The 27514-nt window shown below is 40.8% G+C and overlaps 1 protein-coding gene across 1 annotated transcript in view; it reads left to right on the top strand.

The window, feature by feature from the left end:
• las1l (LAS1 like ribosome biogenesis factor) overlaps window positions 1-27514 on the top strand; it is an 83233-nt gene that overhangs the window by 12151 nt on the left and 43568 nt on the right. The window contains exons 4-6 of the mRNA XM_048544181.2: window positions 6270-6351; window positions 16711-16866; window positions 18635-18681. Coding sequence (XP_048400138.1) covers window positions 6270-6351; window positions 16711-16866; window positions 18635-18681 — 285 coding nt within the window. The remainder of the gene's footprint in view (window positions 1-6269; window positions 6352-16710; window positions 16867-18634; window positions 18682-27514) is intronic.

Here is a 27514-nt window from a genome sequence, read left to right as displayed (position 1 = left end):
AAAGCAGCGATGTGCTTCTGAGGCTTTATAAAGCTCTAGTTAGACCCCATTTAGAAAACTGTGTCCAATTTTGGGCCGCACACCTCAGGAAGGACATACTAGCCCTGGAGCATGTCCAGCGGAGATTCGCACGGATGATCCCTGGAATGGTAGGTTTAACGGATGATGAATGGCTAAGGATCCTGGGATTGTACTCATCAGAGTTTAGAAGGGTGAGGGAGATCTGATAGAAACTTACAAGATAATGTATGGTTTAGAAGGGGTGGACGCTAGGAAGTTGTTTCCGTTAGGCGGGGAGACTAGGACCCGTGGGCACAGCCTTAAAATTAGAGGGGGTAAATTTAAAACTGAAATGAGATGGCATTTCTTCAGCCAGAGAGTGGTGGGCTTGTGGAATTTATTGCCACGGAGTGCAGTGGAGGCTGGGATGTTGGATGCCTTCAAGGCAGAGATCGACAAATTCTTGATCTCAGAAGGAATCAAGGGCTACGGGGAGAGCGCAGGGAAGTGGAGTTGAAATGCCCATCAGCCATGATTTAAGTGGCGGAGTGGACTTGATGGGCCGAATGGCCTTACTTCCACTCCTATGTCTTATGGTCTAAGAAAGACTGAGAAGCAGCAGTCAGGTCAGAGTGAACTACTTCAGAAGTTCCTGTGAACAGACATTACAGGACTTCATTCCTCGATTTCCGTCTGTCCGCAACATCCGTTTTTTTTCGTGTGTCAGATAAATAGTTTGTAGGATATTTAGCATTTTAATTACAGCTTAATCAAATTTGTCAGCAGTTTATAATTGTTTATCTCTAGCTAGAGTTAATTTAGTTGTAATTTTAGCCATTGTTCTTGTGTACAAAAGCCTGGTCTGTACTTTTTGTCAACCTGAGTCTAAAAGTTAGGTAAATTGGGGAATCTTTAAGTACTTAAAATCTTTTGCCCCTGCATAATGTTTTCCAAGGGATCAATCAGCTCAACTGGCTGGATGGCTGGTTTGTGATGCAGAGTAACAGTTCCACACTGCTGAGGTTACTGTGAGGGGCAATCCTTCTCGACCTCTTCTTGCCTTGGTCAGGTTAAATCACCACCAGTTACATCTCTCTGAGCAGCCATATGTCTAGCAAGACTGTTGCAACTTAGTAATTTCTTACATATCTTCGTCTCATCTGCTGATTTAGTTACCATGCCTTAGCTCCCCTCATACTAAGCCACTGATCCAAAATCTGAGGCCCTAGCACATACTGCAGCGTGGTAGTTCACTCACTACACTGTGCCAATCAGACAAAGACCTATTTATGTGTACTGTCTATTTTCTGCCAGCCAGCCAATCTTCTGTACATGCTAATATGTTACCCTGTACATCATGAGCTCCTACTTTGCAGATTAACCTTTTTATGTGGCACCTTGTCAAAAATACAGCACTTCAACATGCTTCTTTTTATTTACAGTGCATGTTATTTCTTGCAGACTCAATAGCCAACTTAGTGGCACCACAGTTGGCTCTTCGGCACAGCAGGGGAGCAAAAAGGCTGGGAGAGCTTTAGTGATAGGGGACTGAGTTGTGAGGGGAACTGACAGATAGTTCTGTGGCTACAGACAAGACTGCCAGATGGTATGTTGCCTTCCTGCTGCTGGGCCCAGTCTCTGAGCAGCTGCAGGGCATTCTGAATGGGGGTGTGGGTCAACAGCAAGCAATTGTGGGACATGACAGTATCACTGAAATGGATCGAGAAAGAACAGAGGTCCTGCAACAGCAATTTACAGAATTAGATAGTAAATTAAAGAGGAAGGCTACTAAGATGGTAATCTCTATATTACTTGCAGTGCCATGTGCTGCTGAGTGTAGGAATAAGATGATGGGGGAGGTGAGCATATCGTTAAAGGGGAAGTGTTGGATGGAGGGCTTTAGCTGTTTGGATCATTTGAGACAGTTTCTCCGGTAGATTGGATCTGTACCTGAATGGGTCTGGCATCATTGGCTGCTCATGGGGAGGTTTTAAATTAACTTGGCTGGGGGATGAGACACTGAATAGGTGTCCATTAGGTCCAATCAGGTATGGAAGGAATGTTAGGACAGTTAAGCAGGTGGATGACATGGGCCTGATAAGAGACAGGGGCAATCCAGAAAGCTAAATTGTATCTATTTTAATGCAAGAAGCTTGACTGCCTAGCTGATCAACACTACATTCATCCACATGAGGCCAGAAGATGTTGTTTCAATCAGTGAGACATAGTTGAAGGTAGGGCATGACTGGCTGCTCGATATTCCAGGGTTAGAAGTTTCCGGCACGATGTGGTTGGCCATTTAAGGAAGGTGGGGATGTTGCATTATTGATCAGGGAAGCCACCATGGCAGTAATGAGGGAGGATGGCTTGGAATGGTATTTAAATGAGGCCAGCTGGGTGGAGTTTAGAAATAAAAAAAAATGGACAGCTACTCGGGGGTTATACTGCAGGGTTTGCCACAGACAGAAGAAGATAAAGGAGCAAATGTGGAAGCAAATCACAGAAAGGTGTGAGAAACAGGGTAAGAGTTGTAAGGGATTTCAACTTTGCTAACATTGACTGGGATTGCCTTAATGTGAAAGGATTAGATGGGGTGGCATATTTAAAATGCATCCAGAAGAGCTGCTTACATCAGCCCATTGTCCTACTAGAGATAGGGCACTGCTAGACTGAATCCAAGGGAATGAAACCAGTTAAGCTTCAGTGGGTGGGCTTTTTGAAGGGAGAAGGATGGGAAGAAGGGAGATGGAGAAGTGAAGTGTTTAAAGTAGGGCAAGGCTAATTTCAATATCATTGGACAGGATCTGGCAAACATAGACTGTGGACAGCTACTTGCAGATAGATCCAGATCTGAAAAGTGAAATTTTTAAAAAAAGTATCCTGTTGCTTGAAGAGCAACAGTTGTGGGGAGCAGGTACAGGGAACTTTTGGTTGTAAAGAATTTGATAAGGGAAATGAAAGAAACATGTCAGGGAAAGTGCACTAAAAACAGTGGAGGCCTTTCAAAAGTAAGGAGTGTGCAGGAGGTTGCATAAGAAAAATAATTAGAGGGTTCACAAACTATCTTGGCAGTTAGGAAAACCCCAGGCTTGTTGAGATATGTCAAGTGTAAGAGAATTGGCAGGGAAAGAGTGGGGCCTATTAGAGACCAAAGGGACAACATGCGCATGACGCTACACAATGTGGCTGAGGTCTTAAGTGAATATCTTATTTCCTCTAAATACAACAAAAGACATTGTGGCCAGGAATTTATTTGGAATGGTAAAGTTCTAGACCATATTAAAATTAATGAGGAGGAGAAATTAGATGTTTTATTAGGCATAAAGGTGTATAAATCTCTAGGATCTGATGAGATTATCCCCAAGATGCTGTGGGATGCAATGGAGGAGATTGCTGGGTCCTGGCAGAGATATTTAATACTTTACTGATCACAAACGAAGTGGCAGATTACTGGAGGATAGCTATCGTTGTTTTGTTCAGTCAAGAAGGGCAGCAAGGATAGGCCAGGTAATTAGATTGGTTATTCTGAAGTTGGTGATATGGAAATGCTGGTGATATGGAAATTATGTAGGGAAAGAAGATCCGAGGGACAAGATATTTCAACACTTGGAAATTCAGGGCTTGATCAGGGATAGTTAACACAGATTTGTTGTAAGGATAGCCTGTCTGACTAATATCATTAAATTTTTTGAAAAGCTGGTGAAATATGTTAAGGGTAGTGCAGTTGGTATGATTTACATGGACTTTATTAAGGCTTTTGGCAGGGTCCAATACAGAAGGCTGGTCGAAAAGGTCAGAGCCCATGGGACCCAAGGCGAGATGGCAAACTGGATCCAAATCTGGCCTACAAACAGGAGGCAAAGTGTGATGGTGGAGGGTTATTGTTGTAATTGGAAGCCTGTGACCAGCAGTGTGCCACAAGGATTGGTGTTGGGACCCTTGCTGTTTGTTATGAACATTAACGCCTTGGAAGAGATTGTAGAAATTTTAATTAGTAAGTTAGTGGATGGTCGGAAAATTGGTGTTGGTGTTGACAGTGAGGAGGATGGTCTTGGGCTACAGTCTGATATTGATCAGCTATTAAATTGGGCAGGGCAATGACAGATTAAACTTAATCCTGATAAGTGTAAAGAGATGAATTTTAGGAGATCTAATAAGCAAGGATATCCACAATGAATGGTAGGTCCCTCAGGATTACTGAGGAATAAAGGGACCTTGGTGTACAAGTCCACAGATCCTTGAAGGTGTCTGGACAAGTAGATAAGGCAGTGAAGAAGGCATACGGAACCCTTTCCTTCAGTAGCTTGGATGTGAGCATTGGAGCAAAGAAGTCTTGTTACTACTTCATAAAGCATTGGTTAGGCTATGGATTGGAAAAGCTATGCAGTTTTGATTGCTACATTCTCGAAGGGATGTGATTATATTGAAGAGGGAAAGGAGAAGATTCACTAAGATGTTTCCTGGGATTCAAAATCACATTTATAAAGTGAGACTGTACAGGCTGGGTTTTCCTAGGTGCAGAAAAGGCTGAGGCAGGGGTTCGGGGATCTCACTGTGTCATACAAAACTGAGGCATAGACAATAGATTGTGACAATCTTGTTTCTATGGCAGACATGTCTGACATCAGCAGGCATAAGAATAAGTTGAGGAACAAGTGGTTTAGAGAAGATCTGAGGATTTTTTTTATCCAGAGAGTGATTGATAAATGGAACATGCTGCCTGAGAGGGTGGTGGAGACCAGTAATCTTACGATATTTAGGAAGCATCTAGATAAGCAATTAAAACACCAGGGCTGCAGTTTTCTTTGTTTTCTCATTTGTCTGCATTTTGACCCTTGGTCCACATTTGCAGGTTCACCTCTAATCTTGAATAGTTTTATTTTGTGTCCCCTGGTTGTTTGCTACCAGGTCATGCAACTCTTTTGCAGAGCTGGCTTGCTCTTCTGTGATAACAAAGTGTAGAGCTGGATGAATGCAGCAGGCCCGACCAGGAAGGCTGACGTTTTGGGCCTAGACCGTTCTTCAGGAAAAAGTTCTCTTTTTGTTAACTGATTTTTCTGTGGAACTGCATTGAAAATTTGACTGCTTATCTCATTGAATATCTTTGTCAAGTTTTTGTTTGGGACTGTATTCAGAATTGTAAAATAGTCGACTATTCTTAAAATGAGAAGATTTGTAAAGAAAAAACTTAAATCATAATAAACTTGTGGGAATAAACTTAAAAGCTATTTTCCCGATCACTTTCTGCAGGCATTTTGCATGTTGTTGCAAAACATTAGCCACACTTGGGTGGCACATACGTTATTTAGGTACAATATATGAAATATGTGGTTGACATTTGGTTCATTTTGTATGTGCTGTCTGAATGTTTGGAGGAGAATTTTTAAAATTTCATTCGTTGGCTTCTAGTGGAAGTTACTTTTTGTGGCCAACTGCCTCCTTAAAGCGCTCTCCCCCCCCCCCCCCCCCAAAAAAAAAAAAAAGCCTCGGGTGATTCAGTTTCCTCCCACAGTCCAAAGATGTGCAGGGTAGGTGGATTGGCCTTGCTAAATTGCCTGTAGTGCCTGGAATATTCTGGGTCAGGTGGGTTAGACAAGGGAAATGTAGGGGTGGGAGAATGGGCCTGGGTTTTCCTTGGTTTTCCACGGACTCTAATTTTGCCTTGTCAGGTTCAAAGAAGTGGAAGACAATTGTAATGCTATAAATATTGTTTGGGTTGGCATTTGTTAACTTGCCAAATAACAAGGGTATCTTCTTCTGACTAAATATTACCATCAGGTGAGTGACCTTTCATATACAGTTTCATAGTTGGTAAGTTTTTTTAAAAGTTTAAAGCGTTACATGCTCTTGAGAATTTATTTTAAATGGGTTGTGTTTTCTAATGCTATTTTCCAATCTAGTGATGGCCTTTAGAAGACTCGTTTTTCCCTATCTAGCCAATATTAGGAATTGATTCTAAGTTCAAAGTCTTTGGAATGAACGATCAAATCTCCCAATGTACCTGGTAATTGTGTATGTGCTGATAGTGGGAGAAGCAAATTTGAAGAACTTAGATATTCCCTCTGGCTCTTGTGTTTAAATCCAGTTCTGATTGATGTGATGAAATGGTCTTCTGGCTCACTAGTAAAATAATTTTGGATAGTCTCAATTTAGTGTGGACCAAGACCACAATTATTTTTAAAACATGACAAATGCACCTTGTTCTGATTTTGTGCTAATTAGGAGGCTAATATTGAAGTGATGCTCAGGATTTCCCAATTCTTTTCTAGATGAACATACCAGAGTGGATAGTAAATCTCCGACATGAACTGACACACCGGAAACTTCCTACGCTGGCATGGTGCAGAAAAGGTAGTAAAATCCTCTGTTGCTAAAAGTGAAACTGATCAATTTTTCTCCTGTCTCTTTTTTGTTTGTCTGTAATGCCGATTTTCTTTTCCTTGCTGTTCATTATTATTCCTTCCATTTGAAGAGAGTAGGATTTTGGTCCATACGTTGTCCTGTCACATGTCACCTCTCAAAGTAACAAATTAGGCCTGAGTCATGTATAATGCTTTGAGAATTATCTGTATTCCAAATGATGCAAACCTGGAATTGCAAAATGACAGCACAAAAGATGCCTATTTGGTTGACCACATTGCTCGAGCAAATTTTTAAAAATATAAACGTCCATGCCAGTTCTTAGGACAAACTACACTCCTCTTTCTCCATTAGAAGTGCTTGTTTTTTTCTTCCATCAAGTTTTTGTCTAATTCCTTTTTTAAAGTTACTCTTCATCCGGTAGTACAGAACTTTGAATATTGCTGCTGTATCAGGAAAACACCGTTGCTGAATTTCAAATAATTAAAGGAGAAAAAGGTGCTGACTGGTTTGCTAGTTGACTAGCCATTGAAGTGTTGCCATTAGAAAGAAACAGGGAATTACAGGCTTAAGTTTTGAACATATTACTTTTTTTTGCAGAGACTAGTCACTGCTGTTATTGCACAACTTAATAGACTGACAGGAGATTCTGTTACAAAATGTTGATCTTTGTATTCATGTGTACTCGAGACGAGTCAGTCCTATGAGCATGAAACTGAGTCTGGAAAATTTCACGTATAACCAATTTCTGTTAACAGCGAGTTGTGCCGAACTTCTTCTTGAGTCAGTTCACATTATATTGTTGCTTGGGTACTGCGTCTGACTATTATTGGCTTGGTGCAAAGAGTCAAATCTATAGCAACCAACCAGTAACTTCATTAACAGGTCAGGCAGCATCGGAGGAGCAGGAAAGCTGATGTTTCGGGTCAGGACCCTTCTTCAGACCCTTCTGATGCCACCTGATCTGTTGTGTTCCTCCAGCTTCACACTGCGTCATCTCAGACTCCAGCATCAGTAGTTCTTACTATCTTTCACTGACTTCATTAGGTAGTTGAAACAGACTACAGTATAATTGCATGTGTGCTGTTTCATAGAATATAATCATAGAATCCCTACAGTGTGGAAACAGGCCCTTCGGCCCAACCAGTCCACACAGACTCTCAGAGCATCCCACCCAGACCCTTCTACTATAAGCCATCTAATCTACACATCCCTGAGTGCTATGGACAATTTAGCATGGCCAATCCACCTAACATATCCATTTCTGGACTGCGGGAGGAAACCCAGCACCTGGAGGAAACCCACGTAGACATGGGGAGAATGTGCAAAATCCACACAGGCAGTCACCCGAGACTTGATTCGAACCTGGGTCTCTGGCACTGTGAGGCAGCAGTGCTAGCCACTGAGCCACCGTGCCACCCTAGAAGGCTAGAATCTACACACACCCACTAGGTTTTTCTGATGTTCCCTGAATAGCCAAAGAATTTAAAGGCTATTACCGGAGAATAGGAGCACATGCTGGCTAGCATATCTCTCCCTGGTCCTCGGTGTACTTTCCAAGCATGAGGTCGTCAACTTCATGAAGGTTGATCTCCATACTATTTGCTGCTTACTTGCCCAAAATCCTTTTTATATTTATCCTTTTCTCCTTATCTTTTTGAACTGTGGTATCCTATTTTTCGTTTGTTCTAAAGCTCATCTAGCGAGCCTGTGTCTTTCCATAATAGGCTCACCCCAAGGACACTGTTAGGATTACCTCCTAGTCTTCCACCAGATAAGGATTTAGTCACTGGCTGGAGCCTGCATATGTTCAGTTCACAGGCTGCTGTTTGTATGTGTGAACAGCCCTTGGCCAACAGTTGATCTAATGTCCCTTTGTAGTTTACTGTCATTCCACAATTTGCAGTAAGCATTGTTCTGGATCTGAAGCTTCCTTTGTCTTCGATAATTATGTGGACCCTACTCCCTACGTTGGTGGCTTTGCACACCTGTGGCCATTACTGATGTTTCTGACAGAAGATTTAACCATTCACTGAAGTTAATACATTCATGTGTAATAAAGGGATTGAATGTTGCTTCGAGACCACATAAAGAGGTTACATTACAAGCTTGAATAATTTTAGTAAAATACTTGTTAGGGTAGTGCGTGATTAACATATAGTTTTCACGTGTTTGAGCTAGATAAGTATGGACTGTACTCCACCAAAGGAACATGTTCCTTCTCTCTCCCTCTTCCTCTCCCACACTCCCACACTCGCGCACACACACACACCCCTATCATAGTGCCCTTCTGGGTGGGGAAAGTACTTGGGGACAAAAAGACCACAGTGTGAAGTTTCAACCTCACTGTATAGCCATCCGCTCATTTACAGAACCTGCGACTTGTTTTGGGTTTGGTGTTTTTTGTTTCAGCTTTTTAGCAGTTGCGGTGTTTTATTTATGTTACTGTTTTGTGGAGTTGTTATCGTCATCTCTGCATAATACTAGAATCTGAGCCATTTGTTTCACAATCAAAATTCTGGTGTCAGTGTATTAATTTATGTCTGTAAAACAATTAGTCTTTTTCTCCACCCAGTGGTGTTTTCCCTCTGCTTCTAAAGTCATGTGCTAATGTTGAGATCCAGTTATCTGGAATACTACCAGTAGTATAATTACTTCCTTGAGTATTTATTGTTGAGAACCTAGATGGGGAGTATGGCAGGCTGTTGATTTGTGTTGAGTGTTGGGCTTCATCCTGATCACCTAAAGTCCACAAAAGTGCATTCTAGAGTGCAGAAGTGGGAACTCTATTTCTCTTTTCATATTTTATGATTTTAAAGTTAATTATATTCTAACTGTAGACTTGGTTTATTTAACGTGAAGTATATTTTTATTAAGGACACAATTTATTCTAGACGAGTAATAAGTTATTATATATTCTGCTATAAACTAACATTGCACTGAAGATAGTAATCAGAAGTGAAAATCCTAACTGACCTTTGCTCTCCTTCCTAATACAGGAGAATGAATCCAATTTTTGTATCCTCCCAATGCACCTCTTATGATCAGCTGACTAAACACATAGGGAAATCAGGCCTCAGACTTACTGGTCTTTGAGACTCGGCTAGGTATTGTCTTTACTAATTAATCTGCTACAGAATCTATATATCAAATAACGGAGAGACAGTACGTTTTGTTTCAGTCTGGAGCAACAAACTTCCACAGCTGAAAGATGGATTTCCATTTTAAAAATATAGCCAATTTGCTTTGATTTATGTTTAACTTGCAACAATTGTTTAATTGCTTTCATAGCTAAAAATGCAGTATTAAATTTGAAACAATAGTACTTGTATTTGAGTAGATGAGGGGGTGTATTTTGTTATAAGATTACTCAATTGCACTGTTGATCACCATGTGATGTGTTTCCTACCTCCACCCCCACTACTTGTGGCCTTTAGAATAGTTTTGGTGTCCCTTCTGTATTGCTAGCTGAGAGCCACTTGTTCAGATCAAACTCTGGGACTTGTTGTGTTTTGTACTTTGTAGTTGTGCTGATACCGATGCTTTTTGTTGATGCTGTCCTTGTATATTCAGTCTTTAAATACCTAATATTTGGCGTATTTACGTTAGAAAAACTATTTCCAATATTAAAACTTTTTGACTTTGGAAAGCATTATACCTGAACCTGTCCTAAAGATAGAAGTTGGTGTTTTGGCTTTGTAACTAGCAAGAAAATAGAGATAACTTGAAGGTTTTATGTTGCCTATCTTTCTTCATTTATCCATGTCATCAAGGTTTTCACTCCACGTGACAAAATAGCAAGAAGTGGGAGTGGCTACACATGCCCCCTAACAATAACCACATAGAAGTGAGGTAGAAAGGAAGAAATATTTGGAGCTTGTCAGAAAGGCATATCGATAATCTTGGGAGATTTTAATCAATATATAGATTGGGAAAGCTGGATGACCAGATGATTGAATGTTTTTGGGATAGTTTCATAGCATAGCATGTTCTGGTGATGTAGCATGTAAAGGGCTATTTCAGATTATACAGAATTACTGCATTCTAACAAGTCAGAAATGTTCTGAGGAACAGAACAACATCCAGCGAAAAACGTTGTCAAACATGAAGAAAAGGCACATAATTGTACATAGGCAGGTGCAAGTCAGAGGATTGGATAGCACAAAAAAGGCAGCAAAGAATGATGGCTTTAAAACATATTGAATAAACGGTTGGAATATAAGGGAAATATTTAAAATAGCGGTCTTATAAGTATTTTAAAAGGAAAAAAAAATATTGAAAATGCCGTTCATGATAGAAAATAAAATGGTGCCAGATGGGATGGAAGGTATATTGCATGGGCGGCACGGTGGCTCAGTGGTTAGCACTGCAGCCTCACAGAGCCAGGGACACAGGTTCATTTCCAGCCTTGCAACTGTCTGTGTGGAGTTTGCACGTTCTCCCCGTGTCTGTGTGGGTTTCCTCCGGGTGCTCCGGTTTCCTCCCACAGCCCAAAGATGTGCAGGCTAGGTGGATTGGCCATGCTAAATTGCCTGTAGTGTTCAGGTGGTGTGTGGGTTATATCGGGGGATGGGTCTGGGTGGGATGCTCCAAATGTCTGTGTGGACTTGTTGGGCTGAAGGGCCTGTTCCCACCCTGTAGGGAATCTAATCTAATCAGTTTTTGCTTTAGAGAGTACAAGTAACATCCCAGAAATGACTAAAAATCAGGAAATGGAATGGAGGGAAGGACTGTGGAAAATTTATAACTGCATGTGCAGTGGTACTGAATAAATTTTCAGAGCTGTGACCTGATAAATACCTTAACCGAATAGACTGCGTCCTTAAAAGAAGTATCTAGTGAGAGGGCTGATGTATTGATTTTCATTTTTAAAAGCTCTTGAGATTAAGGAAAGGGTCCACTAGATTGAAAAGACAGCAAATGTAATTTCTTTATTCAAAAAGGGAGGAAGGCAGAATGAAGAACCTATGGGTGAATTAGTTCAACCTTGTCGTAAGGAAAACATTAAAGCTAATATGAAAAGTCTTGCAGTAGGGCAGTTGGCTAAGCTCAATGTGATTAGGTAGAGTCAAATGCTTTGTGAAGGTGAAATCCTGTTTGACTGATCTATTGGAGTTCCTCGAGGAAGCAGCATGTGTTGTGGATAAAGGGGAATTGGTGGATGTACTGTACTTGGATTTCCAGAAAAGGATTAATTAAGGAAAGAAAAGGCTTATTGCTTAGGAGCTTGCATTTTGGCGTCGACTAACAGAAACATAGTGTGGGCAAAAATGGGTGGCCTTTTTCGGGTTGGCCAGACATAACAAGTGGTGTGTGATGTGGAACAGCAGTGAGAACTACAGATTTTGACAATACAGATGAAACTGGATGCACCACCTGACGTTAACCGAAGAATCAGAAAAGACAATGGCAGGAACAGCTCTGTCGACCCTGCAAAGACCTCCTCACTGACACCTGGATCTAGTGTCAAAATTGCGAGAGCTGTCTCAGACTGGTCAAGCAACAATTCGACAAATTCATACTCATTGTCTAAGGTATGACTCAGTGTCCCAGATACCACCATCACCATCCCTGGATCTGTCCTGACCAACAGGCAGAACAGACTGGCAGAGATGACAGCACAGTAACATACAGTCAGGCAAGAGTTACCACAGGAGTTCCCAACGTTGACTCTGGACCCCATGAAGTCTCATGGCTTCAGATTAAACATGGGATGGAAACCACCCGCCGATTACTATGTACTGACCTCTGTCAGCTGATGAATCAGCACTTTTCCATGTTGAACAACACTTGGAGGTAGCACTGAGGATGACAAGGGCATAAAATGTACTCTAATGGGGAATGTCCGGGTCTACCACCAAGCTTGGCTTAGTAGCAGCACTTCTGATTGGGTCCTTAAGGACATAGCTTCTAGACTGGGTCTGAGACATGTGATGAAGAAACTGGCAAGAGTGAAAAACATACTTTTCCTCATCCTTACCAAGCTGTCAGCTGCAGATGCATCTGTCCATGACAGTATCAGTAAGCGTGACCACTGCATAGTCCTTGTGGAGACGAAGTCTCACCATCACATTGAGAATTCATCCTGTTGTGTGGTGTGGCGCTATTACCATGCTAAACGGGACAGACTTTGAACAGATCTAGCAACTGAAGGTTGTGGCATCAACATCAACAGACTTGTACTCCATCTCTTGATCAATACCATTAAGCCAGGAATCACCGTGGTTCAAGGGAGAGTACAGGAAGTCATGCCAAGAGCAATATGAGGTGTACCTTCTGCCACATCCAGATGTGAGTGGTGGTGGACAATTAAACAACTGACTGGAGGAGGAGGAGGCTCCACAGAATACTCATGTTCAATGCTGGACGAACCTTACAGATAGATAAGGCTGAAGCATTCACAGCAAACTCGAGTGCTGAGTGGATGATCCTTAGTCAGCACCTCCAAACCCCCGACCACTTCCATCTAGAAGGACAAGGGCAATGGAGACATGGGAAAGCCACTAACTGCAAACTCCTTTCCAAGCCACTGACCATCCTTTAGTGTTGCTGGGTTAAAATCCTGGAATTCCCTCCCTAAGAGCATTGTGGATCAACCTACGGCAAATGAACTGTGGCAGCTCAAGAAGACAACTTGCCACCCCTTTCTCAAGGGCACCTAGGGACAAACAATAAATATTAGTGACTCTGTCTCACTTGTGAGACATAAAATCAAATTGACTAATTGTCTTTGATGGATGGATGGACAGAAGGCCTTGTTGTCAGTTTGCTGATCACTCCAAATTGGATAAGAAAGTTGTGATTGAAAGATATATTGTTTTTGGAATTTGGATTTCGAAATAGTGACAGTGCGCTAGTTACCTTTTTTGGAGGGATTTTTAAAAGAAAGGTTAATAATTAGGAGAAGGCCTAATTTGAAGTCAGAATGAGTTTTTTTTTCTTTATGGGAGCATTGGACAAATCAGGAAAAGTACTGTTGCCTCAGTAAGTTTTTGGTTAGAAATCTACAGGTGATTAGTTGTAAAATTCAAAGCTGCATTTTGTGTATTAATTGTTATCTGCTTTAATCTTTCTGTTTTAATTAGGTTACTTCAAAGATCACTGTTTACTTGTTTAGATGTTGACACTTTATTCACATGATTTGTATTAATCTATTGGGACTCCCTTATCTGCAAAGACTTGTTATTCAGCCTCTCATTTTGTATTTTATCTATTGACATTCTTATTTACCTGGAATGATCTTGCCCTTATCTTTCAGCCACTATATTCTCTGCCTTTATGCCTTTCTCTATTTGACTTGAGTCAGCAACAGCACTTCGAAAACTTGTGATTTTTAAATAAACCTTTTGGACCTTAACATGGTGTTGTGTGACTTCTGATTTTGTCCACCCCAGTCCAACACTGGCACCTCCACATTATGTGATATGCAGATAGTGTATGTTACGATTTTGTGTGTTTGGACATTTACTTAGGGAGTGAGTTAAGGTTGATCCTAAAAGAATATCTAGTCCAGAATATTAAAATTTGTTAAGAGTCTGTTTTGGAAAGTGAGTTAACATTTCAGATGCAGATCTGTCATTGCTGAGACAAATGAAATTAATAGCAAACCATTGCCAGCAGAGGGAAGTGCTGTTCTGTTCTGTTAACATTCCTTTAAAGTATGCTTACGTGTACTGTTTTTGTTGGATAGCATTTTGAGTGACCAGTTACTAAATTTTTTTTTGTTCGATATGTGGGTATCCCGGCATTTATTGCCTGTCCCGAATTGCTCTTGAAAATGCTGGAGCTGTTGACTTAAACCGCTGCACTCGGGGTGGGAATCATACCTGACGTATAAGGAGATGGTTGTGGTTGTTGGAGGTCAATCATCTCAGCTCCAGGACATCTCTGTAGAAGTTCCTCAGGGTAGTGTCCTCAATCCAACCATCTTCAGTTGCTTCATTAATAACCTTCTTTCCATCAGGTAAGAAATGGGGATGCTTATTGATGATTGCAGCGTTCATTCGTGAATCCTCAGATACTGAAACAAGATCTGGACAATATTCAGGCTTGGGCTGACAAGTGACATTCACGCCAGGCAATAACCATCACCAGAAAGAGACAATCTAACCACCACCCCCTGACATTCAATGGTGTTATTGTCACTGAATCTCCCACTATCAAAATCCTGGAGGTTATTGTTGATCCGAAATTCACTGGACTCCCCACGTTAACAGAGTGGCTATAAGGGCAGGCCAGAAGCTAGGAATACTGTGGTGAGTAACTCACCACCTGACTCCAGTCATCATCTCAGAGGCACAAGTCAGGAGTGTGATGGAATACCCCCCCAGTTGCCTGGACGAGTGCACTCCAGAAGCTTGATGTTTTCCAGGACAAAGCAGCCTGCTTGATTGGCACTACATCCATACGCATCCACGCCCTTTTCCACTGATGCTCAGTCGCAGCAGTGCGTACTATCTACAAGATACAGAAATTCACCAAAGATTCTCAGACTGCACTTTCCAAATTTTGTGACCACTTCCATCTAGAAGGATAGGGCTGCAGACGTATGGGAGCACCACCACCTCCGAGTTCCCATTCAAGCCACTCCCCATACTGACCTGGATATATATCGCTAATCCATCGCTCTGGCTGGGTCAGAATCTTGGAATTCCCTCCCTAATGGCTTTGTGGGTCAATCTGCAGCGGTTCAAGAAGGCAGCACACCACCACCTTTTCAGGAGAAACAAGGGATGGGTAAGAAAAGTTGGTCAGTGAGCGATGCTCATACCCCACAGATTAATAGAAAAAGAAGGTCCTTTTTATACATAGGTACACCCTCCAGTGTTATTGGAGGTGCTAGTTCAGGATTTTCACCCATGGATGGTGAACATATAGCAATATAGATACAAATTTGTAAGGTGTGTAGCCTTGAAGGGACTTTTATAGATGGTGTGCCCATCTACAGCCTTTTGTCCTTCTTGGTGATCAAGATTGTGGATTTGGATGTTGTTGTCAAAAGAGCCATGGTGAGGTACTTGTAGGTGACACGCACTGCTATCACTCTGTTGATTTAAAGGGAGTATATGTTGATGGTTTGCCAAGTAATTGTGCTGCTTTGTTGAACTCGTGTTGTTGGAACTCTTCGTCTAGACTCGATCAAACCCCTGAGGTGTGCTTTGTACACATTGGACAGGTCTTAGGAAAATTTAAGAGTTGCCATTCATCACAAAAATCCATAGCCTGTGACCTCCCCTTGTCATCACAATATTTATTTGTGGTGGTTTCAAAGATGGTAATGCCATTGAATTTCAAGCAGTAATGGTTGAATTCCCTCTTGTTGAAGATGATCATGTCTGTTACAGCCACAGTTCAGTAAGATCTGACCGTAATGTTAATTTACGAAAGGACAAAGGAAGTATTTTAAAACACATAGAATTATAGAATAGTTATAGCACAGATGTCATGTGGTGTTGGCCTCTACAAAAGCAATTCAACTAGTGCTACATGCCAGCCTTGTTTTATTTCATTCTGCGCTTTTCCTTTTTCAGATAACGATCAGTGTCTCAATTGACTGTGTCTGCAGCACACTTTCAGACAGTGCACCTTAGACCCTAATCTCCAACTTCATGCAAAGGTTTTTCTTTAGTTGTTGCTTCTTTTGCCATTCAGCTTAAATCTGGTGCCCCCTGGTTCTTCTCTTTTTTACAAATGTTCTAATGTACCCATTCCCCCTATGATTTTGAATCTCTGAAGCTTCTCTTCAAGGAGAACAGTCTCAGCTACTCCAATCTATACATGTAACTGAGGTTAATTACTCCAAGAATTATTCTCAAATCTTTTCTGCATTCTGAGAGCTTTTAAATTCCGCTCAAGGCGTGGTGCTCGCTTGTGTCCCGTTTAGAATTGCACATTTGTTTTATTCTGTGTTCTGACTGTCAAAGTGAATGATTTCATGCTTCTCTGCATTAAATTCCGTCTGCTTGTCTGCTCGTTCCACCATGTTTACGACCTTCTGAATTTTTACATTGCTCTTCTCATGGATTACAAAGCTTATGTTACACGTTGTCCACAAATTTTGAACTTTGTGTCCTCTGCAGCCTATATGACTTATTACCAAGATTTTATGTCTCTCTAGGCATTACTGTGTTAAATAGTCTTTCATATAAATGCAAATTGTTTGTATGATAGTGAACAACCAAAGAATGTTTTAAGGAAAGTTTATTGGGGCTTTCCTCCTAGAAAATGTAGCTTTAAAATTAAATTGCAATTTCCTTAAGATAATTTTTGTGATAGAATTTTTTTTATTGTACCATCTGTACTGGAAGTGCGGGTTCAATTAACTGAGCAGGGATTTTGTTTCTTCCTAAGGTTGTGAGTTTGTTTTGGAGTGGTTACGACAGCAGTACTGGAATCGACAATTAGGAAACAATCTTGTGGATAATTGGGTCTTGGACTCTCAGGAAGAGGAGGAAGCTGATGATGAAGCCAAAATACAGGAAGAACTGAAACAGAAGGAGTTAAGTGGTTGGTACATGAAAGATAAATAAATAATTGTTACAGTCATTAATCAATCGCATGTTATGTAACAAATAACTTATTCCTGCTTAGATTTGCTTTAAAATTGCATTTTTATTTTGTTAAATTTTTCATGCAGAAGAAAGGATGATTCATGAGTACCAATGTGTTTTAATTGTAAAAGGCAGGCATTATACTTTATGGGGCTTTGGGTGTGGAGGTTGCTGAAGGTAAATGCTGGAGAATGAAGAGATTTCTGGTGGAGGAGGGAAGGAAATGGCATGAAGCGAAGTGGAGGGGAGCCACAGCAGAGGTGGGGAAGAAGGGGAGAAGTACTGCAGACTGAGAGGTGGGGGCCCAAGGAGATTTGGGCGTGTTGCCAGCAGGGTAAGGAAGAGAATAAGGCTTTATACCTGTCAACAAAAGAATTTTTGGCTGACTAAGATTGAGGAAAGCTTGAAATCGCTGAGGTAATTAAACCCTTGCAAATACTGTTCTAGAAAAGTTTTCTTGCACACATGGCAGGAGTTATTCCCCTTCTGTGCCCCACAGTATGTTTTTTCCCCAATATACCCTGTGGTAAATGACTTCACCAGCTATTACACTGCTTCCTTCCTGTTGTATCTATAGACTATATCTTTTCTGTCTAACACGTCATTATTGGCTACTTGGTTAAGGCACTTTGGGTAAGTTGAACCATTCTATAATTTGAGATGGTCACTTTGTTGGAAAATTGTCGAAAAGAAGCAATGACCAGTATTTCAAGTTGTCTTAACAAAAGTGTGTAGTTTGAAGTAAACTGATAAATATACTGACTCATAGAAGCCATGATGTGGAGGTGCCAGCATTGGACTGGAGTAGACAAGGTCAGAAGTTACACGACATCAGGTTATAGTGCAGCAGTCACTCCACCAAACGAAGGAGCAGCACTCTGAAAGTGTTTGATTTCAAAAAGATCTGTTGGACTATAACCTGATATCGTGTGACTTCTGACTATGACGCATAGAAGATTTTGGTGTTTTCATATCTCACTTTCATTTATGTTTAGAATCTTTTATAGGATGTGGTCACTAAAAGCATCAGAATGCTTGTTTATCAGGCTACTACATCTTGTGTTCCCAACTTTCCTCTGTCCTGCCATGAACAGGAATCTTAGACAAGGTTCAATAGGCATCTGAAACTTTTCAGTACTTTGCTGAGAGACTGTTCTTACCAAGCTTGACCAAGAAAAGGCAAACTACACTCGGAAAGTCTTCTAATTCAGCTTATGGGCTATTCATGTGGATATTACTACTGATATTGGTAGTTACTGTTACAGAAAGAGCATAAAATATCTTAAGGAGGAGAACTGAAGATATTTAGTTAAGATCTTCTCTTTACCACAATGGATATTATATAGCAGGTTTTGAATTTGACTGAGATAATAGGAACTGTAGATGCTGGAGAATCCGAGATACCAAGGTGTAGAGCTGGATAAACAGCGGGCCAAGCAGCATCTTAGGAGCAGGAAAGCTGACATTTCGGGCCTAGACCCCCCCCCGCCTGAAACATCAGTTTTCCTGCTCCGAAGATACTGCTCGGCCTGAGGTGTTTATCTAGCTCTGAACCTTGTTGTTTTGCGTTTGACTGTTGAATTTAAGCAACGATATTGTAATACAGTTTTAATCTTTCGAACATTTTGATGCACGTTGAAACATTTGCTTTAAAAATCTGCAGTGTTAATAAGCCAAGATAAATCTTCCATATGTAATACTTCCACTTTTTCTTCTTCCCCCAGACAAAGCCCGAGAATTGCTGACTTCCTTTGAGAAAGAACAATTCCAGGTATATAATTGAGGAAGATTTAAGTTTCTAGTTCAGTTCCAGTAATTCACCTTTGCAAAAAAAAATCCATTTAATGTGTGAGTTTGATTCAGTAGAAAAGAAGTAGGTGGTTTGAGGAATAAGTATTTGTACAGTACTTTTTAAGCATTGATGACAGACATCATTTTACAAGAGACAGTAAAGCCTGATCTTCTGGGAAGTGGTAATCCATTTGGTCCTGCTGCTGCTTCTTAGCTCATTGAGACAAGAAGAGTCAAATGGTCAACTACTGGCTGTTCAGCGGGAAGGTGACCAATTAGAAGTGTAAGGCATCTCTGCACTCAATCTGGATTTGAAGCTGAGACATGATAAAGTCTGCATGTTCTGCAGCTGTAAAATCTGGTCCAGTGTTAGTAACTGGGAGCAGAACAGACCTGAAAACAGTTATGCACTTCATGATTAACTTCTCTGTTTCTGATGAAATTATTTGAGGTGAGATGTAGGCAAGGCAATAAAATAACTCACTTAGGTTTTGCAGAACTCACTCTACAGATAGTGTCATGAGATCCTCCGCATCCAGCTAAATAACTGGAATAGGCAGATTGGACTTCTCTTCTGAAGGACTCTGTTTCAAATGAAGTACTACTCCCTCAGTCCTGCATTTAAGTATGAGCCTGAATCTTGAGCTGTAGTTCTGTTGTGAGGCTGAGGCCTGTATTCCACTGATTTGAGAAAATACGACCAATTGAACCAGGCTACCAAATTCGTAAATTGTGTGCTTCAGTATCCATTTGAATTTTGAGCCTTCCTAGGGCCTGTTGATAACAACTAAATGGTAGGTTGTCCTAACATGTGCTTAATTCAGGACCATATTAACATAGTTTGTTTAATTTTAGTAGATTCTGGAAATGTTCCATCAGACCAGACAATAGCAAATATTTAAACCCCCCCCCCCCCTCTCTCTCCTCTCTCTCTCCCCTCCCCCCCCCCCCCATACAGGAAAGGAGAGAGGCAGGAAACAGTAAACTATAAGCCGTTTTGCTTGATGTCAGTTTTGGGGAAGCTGTTAGAATCAAACACTTTGAAAAGATTATGGCTGCACCTTTCAAATAGCTCATGATAATTCTGGGATCTTAACTTTTTATGATCTATAACAATGACTTGGATGTAGGGAATGAATGTCTACCTAATTTCGCAGATGACACCAAGATAGGTAAGAAGGTATGTTGTAAAAAAGACAGGGAAGCTGCACAGGTGTATAGATAGGTTGAGTGAAAAATTTGGCAGCTGAAGTGTAATATGGGATAATGTAAAGTTATTCACTTGAGCAGAAAGAATGAACAGGAACAGTATTACTTAAATGTAGGACAACTGTGAAATTCTGAGCTGTTTCAGGTATTGTAGTGCATAAATCAGAACAAGTTGCTGTGCATGTACTGCACACAATTAAGAATTCCGTCAGGTATGCTGTCCTTCATTTAGTTTCAAATCTTATAATAAAGTTGTTATTGCTTCAGTCATGCAGGGCGTTGAGACCACATCTCAAAACTATGATCACTTTTAGTTTCCTGATTTAAGGAAGAATATAGTGCATTAGAGGCATTTTAAAGGAAGTTTACTGGAGTAAAATCTGGAATGAGTGTGTATTTATAAAGATAGGTTGGACAAACTCAGCCTGTTTCCACAGGAGTTTAGAAAAGTGAAGAGTAGCTTGATTGAATTGTATAGACCCTGAATTTGACAAAATGGGCATGGAAGGGAGGCTTCCTTCTGTAGGTCATTCCAGCATAAACTGGCAGTGTTTTTAAAAATAGGTAGTTCCCTCTCAGGACAGAGATGAGTGTCTTTGTCTTTTTCCCAGAGTTGTGCAAATTTGGAATACTGTGCCTCAGAAGGGTGTAGAGGCAGGGTTGTTGATTATTTTTAAGGCAGAGTTGGATAGATTCTTATGAGCAGGGAAATCCAGTTTATTGGGGGTAGATGAGAATAGTGAATTGTAAGTAGACCAATCAGTGTGAATGGCAGAAGAGGCTTGAGAGGCAAAATGATCTGTTACTCTTGTTTGTTTATTTATGAAGTTAGTGGTGATGCAAAGGATGCAGTTCTTCAGGTTGAACAATCTTGTCCAAAGTGTTTAAAATATAGTTTATGACTCAGCACAGAAAGATCCCAGTGAGGAAGAAGATCTCTAGAAAGGGAATAAACCGATCATGATTGACCAAGTAAGTTAAAAATCGTGTCAAATTAAATGTGAAGACATGCAATGTGGCAACGATTAATGGTAAACCAGAGGATTGGGTAAGTTTTAAAAACGAACAAGAATGCCAAAGTAAAAGGAATGAATTAAACTGAGGGCACATTACCAAGTAATGTAAAAATAGATAGTAAGAGCTCCTTTAAATATATAAAAAGGAGAACTGAGGCCAGAGTGAACCTAGGCCCCTGAGAGAATGAGATTGGGAAATAATGGGAACAAAGAAATACCAGAGGAGTTGAATAAATACTTTCCATCAGTTTTCAGTGTAGAGGACATTAATAGCATTCCAAAAGTACAAAACAAGCAAGGGACAAAATGGGGGTGGAAATAAACACCGCAACTATCACTAAGTAAAATTAGGGGGAAACTAATGGGACTCTAGACTGATAATTCCCCTGGTCCCAGGATTTTAAATAAAGTTGCTACGGAGATAGTGGATGTGCGATTAGAAATCTTTTTAGAATCACTAGATTGTGGGCAAATCCCAGAGGATTCAAAATTTGCCATTAACACCATATTTAAAATGGGGTAGAGCAAAAATGCAGGTAACTGAGCCATTGGGAAAATACTGGAGTGTTATAAAGGATCTAATAGCAGACCATTTAGAAATGCCTAACATGATAAAGCAGAGCCAGTCGGTGTTTGTGAAAGGAAAGCTATGTTGGACAAATTTGAAGAAGTGAGGAGCAAGATAGATAAAGGGAACCAGTAGATATTAAACACCATTTGGAAATCCAAACATATTATAAGGAAGCCATGTGAGGCTGCTTAACAAAATAGGAGTCCATAGTGTTGTAATATTTTAGCATGGATAGAGGATTGGCTAGCAGATGGAGGATTTTTACAATGGCAAACTTCTAGTGAAGTGCTTCAGGAATCTGATGGGCCACAATAATTTACAATATATATCCACGTCATGGTAGAATTGAATATTATTTTAATTGAGAAAGCTGCAGCACAGAGGTCCTTGTACAGAAACTGCAAAAAACTAGCACCCGAATTCAGTGGGCAATAGAAAAGGCAAATGGTCTGTTGACTTTTATCTCAAAGGGAATGGGAGATAACAATAGCAAGGTCTTGCTAAACGTTTTCAAGGCACTAGATTATCTTCAGCCAGAGGGTGATGAATCTGTGGAACTCATTGGTGCAGAATGGTATGGAGGCTGAGTCATTTGACTGTATCCAAGATTGAGATTGGTACGTTCTTGATTAGTAAGAGGATTGAAGATTAAGGGGAGAAGGGAGTTGAGAAATGTATCGGCTAGGATTGAATGGCGGAACAGACTTGCTGGGCCAAATTGCCTAATTCCACTCCTATATGAAATGTAATACACTCGTTGAATTATTGTGTTTGCTGGTTTGAGTATTTGGATGTTTATCTTGAAAAAAGTGCTGTAAAATAAAGATTTGGTGCACTCTGATGTGTGAGATTTGATGAATTTTTAGTTTTCATTGTTTAGAAGGGTACAGACCTGGGAAGAAACTGTGCTGTCCTTCATGCAGCACTAACTACAGAGAGTCTCTTGGATTCTGTGTTGATGAATTATTCTCCCTCGTTTAACTTTATGCTGTAATGAGGATGATAGAGTCATACAGCTTGGAAACAGACCCTTCAGTCCAACTAGTCCATGTTGACCATAATCCCAACTCTTCCGACCTGCCTGCCCTTGGCCCATTTCCCTTCAAACATTTGTTAGTCATGCACTTATCTGAATGTCTTTTAAATGTTGTAACTGCACTCGCATCCACCACTTCCCCTAGCTGTTCATCCAACAGGAAACAGTATTTTTTTAAAAATTGGCCCCATGTCTTTTAAAAATCTTTCTCTCACCTTAAAAATATGCCCCCTAGTCTTGAGATCCCTCACTCTAGGTGGGGGGAAAAAACTGGCCATTCACCTTATCTATGGCGCTCATTATTTTATAAACCCCTGTAAGGCTACCTCAACCTCCTGCGCTGTAGTGAAAAGAGTACCAGCCTTGCCTTATAACTCACTGTCCATTCCTGGCAACATCTTGATAAATCTTTTCTGAATCCTCTCCATCTTAATAATATCCTTCCTGTAATGGAGACCAGAACTGGACACAGTACTCAGAAGAGGACTCACCAATGTCCTATACAACCTCAGCATGACATCCTAACTCCTATGCTCAAAAGGTTTGAGCAATGCGGCAAGAATGCTAAGTGCCTTCTTACTACTCTACCTACATGTAATGCAAACTTCAAAGAATTATGTACCTGAATCCCCCTGTCTTTGTTTTACAATACTGTGTAAGGCCTGACTTTTAGTTGTGTATGTCTTGCCTTTGTTTGCTTTATCAAAAACGGAAAAGGCTGAATTTATCTCTATAAACTAAAACCACATTATAATTTATTGGTCTTGATGACCAATTGCATAACGTGCAACATCTCTGGTTACAGCTTTTGATGAAATCTTTGTTGTTCGTACACAATGTATTGTGTAAGCCAGGAATGCCTGAATGTTGGAACTCTGTGGTACAGACAGTCCTAAGGATTTGCTATGTTTGACTTCCAATGGAAGTTCTGTATGCCTAGCAATAACGGTGGGTTTGTTAGAGTTTTAAAGGTCACTTGGATCATGTCAAGTGTTACTGAACAGTCAGTTTGAGGCAGGTAGGAAAGATGTGCTATCTTTGTACTGTGTGAGTCAGATATTTGGGTGTAGGGTGTAGGGAGTGCTCCTTGATTTATTGTTCACCAACTCCCTGGTTCTGACCCTGGGCTTATGTTGTGGAATGTGGTGTGGTGGAAAACATAGGAGGTGCTTGTTTCAGAGGCAAAGAAAACTCTGAATTTATTGAACAAACAAACAGATTGAGTACATTTATAGAAAACAAAGTGAATATTGAAAATCTCCTATTTTTGATTGAAATCTCTCTCCCAGTTAATTTAATCCCCGGTTAAGCCTTGCAGCCATGACTTGATACAGTGGGTTAATAGACACAGTGGATGTCTGTTATTTATTCTAACGGGGGTTAGGCGGGGTGGGGGGGGGGAAGCGAGAGAGAGAGAATGCCTGCTGACCCAGAGTCCTATTCCACTTTCCTTCCAGATGGGTACCCTACAGCGTTAGCCCTCCCAAGCTCCACCTTCCCTTGTCTAAGACCAGCCAAGCTGGATTGGAGGGCCTCGATGATCTTAGGCTCATCCCTGGTGTGAAAACACGATTTTGACTGGCTCTTGTCATCTGTAGTCTCTTGCTGTAGCTGAGACTCTGCGAAGGGTGGCAAGTACTGGTTACAGTCAGTCTGGTGGTGTCCGCTGACGTGGTAAGATGCATGGGACCAAACCTCAGGTTTCCTTTCTTCTCTTGGTGGTCCTTGTGAGTGGGTTGTTGTCTTGGATGGTTGTGGATATTGCTGGTTTTGCTCCGGTTGGTATCTTGTGCATTTGGATACCTTTGCCTCTGGACGTTGAGTAGAGGCTCGTGGTTAGTTGCTGGTATTAAGTGGTTGTGAGAACTGCTTCCCTTTGTGAGTGGGGCCTGTTTCTCACTCGGACTCTCCTTGCCGAGCCCCCCTCCAAGCACGTCCCGTGTTGGCTTCGGGGCATGTTGCCGGTACCCCTCGCACTTTCTGTCTTTCTCCTGTTTCTCCTCTTCCCTCACTGCCGTGCTGGGGTCAGGGTCTCCATATATATCCGACTTCAGGCCCCCTTAGCGCCGCCAAATCTTTCGAGCTATTGTTCCTCCTCTTGGAGCTGAATGAGCTTCCTGATAACTGAATTAGTTGTGAATGGTTTTTCGATTGAGGCAAATGGTTTTGGAATGTCCAGTATTTCCCTTGGATGGGTATTCGTTCAGGTTTGAATAATGTTGTGAATGTCTGTACATCCATATGTGGAACAGGTTTGCATGAAGCACAATGGTGTGTAATGAGCAGTGTTTCTATGCCTGAGCACTGTCTGGAAAATTGTATGGTTTTGTACCTCTGTAGGCACCAGAAGATCTGAAGTTGTTTGTTTCCTGCAGTCTGGCTTCCATGGTTTAAGCTTGGGCATGAGTGGGGGATATTCCGTTGGCCTCTGCAAGCTATTCCCTGTTCCAGACATCTGTCCTTGGGCTTTTATGTTTCTCTTAAAAACCGAAAGAACTGCAGATGCTGTAAATCGGGAACGAAAACAGAAGTTGCCAGAAAGCCCAGCTCTGGGGAAGGGCCACTGAACCTGAAACATTAACTCTGATTTTTTTTTTCTTCATAGAAGCTGCCAGACCTGAGTTTTTCCTGCGACTTCTGTTTTTGTATATTTCCCAGTGTGTCTTAGCCAGCCTTTTTCTGGCTCAGTTGCAGCCCATGATTTCTAGAGTCCCAAAAGTTCACTGAATTTAATCCAATATAATTTCCTCAACTTGTGCCTTCACAGGATATGTCCATAAACTGATGAATTTTTGCCTCCCCTTACAGGGGAGAAATGGCTTCATCCCAAAAATACTGCTGTACTAATTTCCAAGCTGTCAGTACTCTGGGATAATTCTGGAGAGCCAGGAATTGCTGAAGTATTAGGGTTTAGGAAGAGCCCTAGAAACTGTTGGCTTGGTGGGAGTCATGGACCTTCTTTGATTCTGTAGCTGAGAGTGACAGTGAAGAAACCCACTAGCAGTAATGGCTTTCTGCTATTAAGCAAGATGGGAGCTCAGAGAAACATAAGCAGTACTAATTTGGTGAAGTTACCTGTCAGCAGACAAGCAGAAATTGTCTGAGAGATCTTGCTGGAGTGCGACTTCCAGGAAGAAATGGTCCCAATTGTGCTAGAGACCCACTAGAGTGTGAACTGCTGTTGCATCAATTTGTGATGGAGTGGTCTTTTCAAGGAGTTCTGAAGCTGCGCCTTTGAAAAAGGAAAAAAATTGGATTCTCTTATAAAAATTTGAAAGCGATTTGGTGACCTGAAATGTGACTAATACGTGAAGGACTGTGGAGAAATCGATATGATCTGGCTTGGCTGCATTCGCTACTTGATATAAACCATGGAATCTTCAAATACAGGTCATCTCTTTGCCATTATCTACTTCCAGTTAGTTCTGGATGTTGGAAATAAATTGTGTAAATTGTTTTGCTGTTTTAACTTTGTATAATAAAGTTATTGCTTGTTCAAGACATTCAAATCTTTGTGGCTTTTTTTTTACTAAGCACGTGGAATGTCTCACTTAATTGATTTAAAGAAAATATTGATGGTTCTTGGCCAAATTATCGTGCAAACTTAGCAGCTGGCCTTGTATCTTAAACTCTAAGTCACATTTTATGACTGTCTTGGTGCTTTTTTTTTCTTTTTCTCCTCACTTGTTGATGGTACTAACACTGGAGCACCAGCAACTGATATCTTACCTTCGTCTGGTGACACCCTAGTCCAGGCAGTAGACACTGAGCTATTTAAACAAGAGGGTGATGAAAGTTGATAACTTAGTAGATCTTATAAAAAAAAACTGACTGACTGAAATCCAACAGTAGTCATGTATATTCCTGTTAATGCTTGGTTACATTGTTTTTGTTTTGACTTTGATTCTTAATGCCATCATCCATTCTCTTGAATTATTTTTTGCTCCCTTCTCTTCTGTCTCCAAGTTGTTCTTGAGGTCTGCTACTTAGAATTAGATGGTTTTCTCTCGGTGAAGAGTGGTGTTGAGCAGTTGAAGGCTTGCAGTAGTCTGCCAGTGTAGTGTGTGATATTAGCATGTGTTATGATTGGCTCACTACCAGAAAACAGCTTTGTTTTTTGGTTGATTGGACAAATGATGATGTGTGCCAAAGAGATTAATGCTAGGGTTCATGATTTGGATGAAGACACTGAGAGTATGGGTGCTTAAAATTGCTGATGATCCATGTAAAGGTTGCAAAATAAGTCGTAACAAGGGCTTCGGGAGAATCGAAGAGCTAAAGATAGGTTAATTGATTTGCCAAAGATCTGTTAAGTAGAGTATAATGAGAGAAATATGAAATTGGTAATGAGAATAAAATGGAGAACATGAATCAAATGGTGACCGTTTAAAGAGCTCTGGGATGCAGAGGGATCTGGGTGTTTAAATGACAAATTGCAAAATGTTAGTATGCAGATACAGCATGTCATTAAGACTAATATTATGTTATTGTGTATTGAAAAGGAACTGAATATAAAAGGAGCAAAGTTGTATCGGCCATTGGGAGTGACATCACGTCTGGAATACTGTGTCTTATGCTGTCATTATTTAATGAATGTTGTAAGGAAGGCAATTCAGAAAAGAATCAACCAGATTTTTAGTTTACTAGACCAATACTTCGAATGAATGGCTCACCTTATGAGGAAAGATTGGGCAGACTAGGCTTTCTGTCTGCAGAAATTTTCAAGAATAATAGGTGACTTGAATGAAATGTGACTTGAGGGATCTTCACAGGATGGGTGTGGGGAAAAAAAAATATTCTTGTGGGAGCACCTAGAACTGGGGGGTCATTGTTGACAAAAATGAGACATCCCCATCTATTTGAGAAATAAGGATTTTTTTTTCTACAGAAAGCTGAATTTTTGGAGGTCTCTTCTGCACAACACGGTGGAATCAGGGTCTTTCTATATTTTTTAAAGTAGTAAATAGATCGTTTGGTAAAA

This window comes from Stegostoma tigrinum, chromosome 15 (assembly GCF_030684315.1).
Source record: "Stegostoma tigrinum isolate sSteTig4 chromosome 15, sSteTig4.hap1, whole genome shotgun sequence".
NCBI lineage: Eukaryota > Metazoa > Chordata > Chondrichthyes > Orectolobiformes > Stegostomatidae > Stegostoma > Stegostoma tigrinum.
Note: the sequence above shows the minus strand (reverse complement) of the source record. Positions and strands in the feature narration are given on the sequence as shown.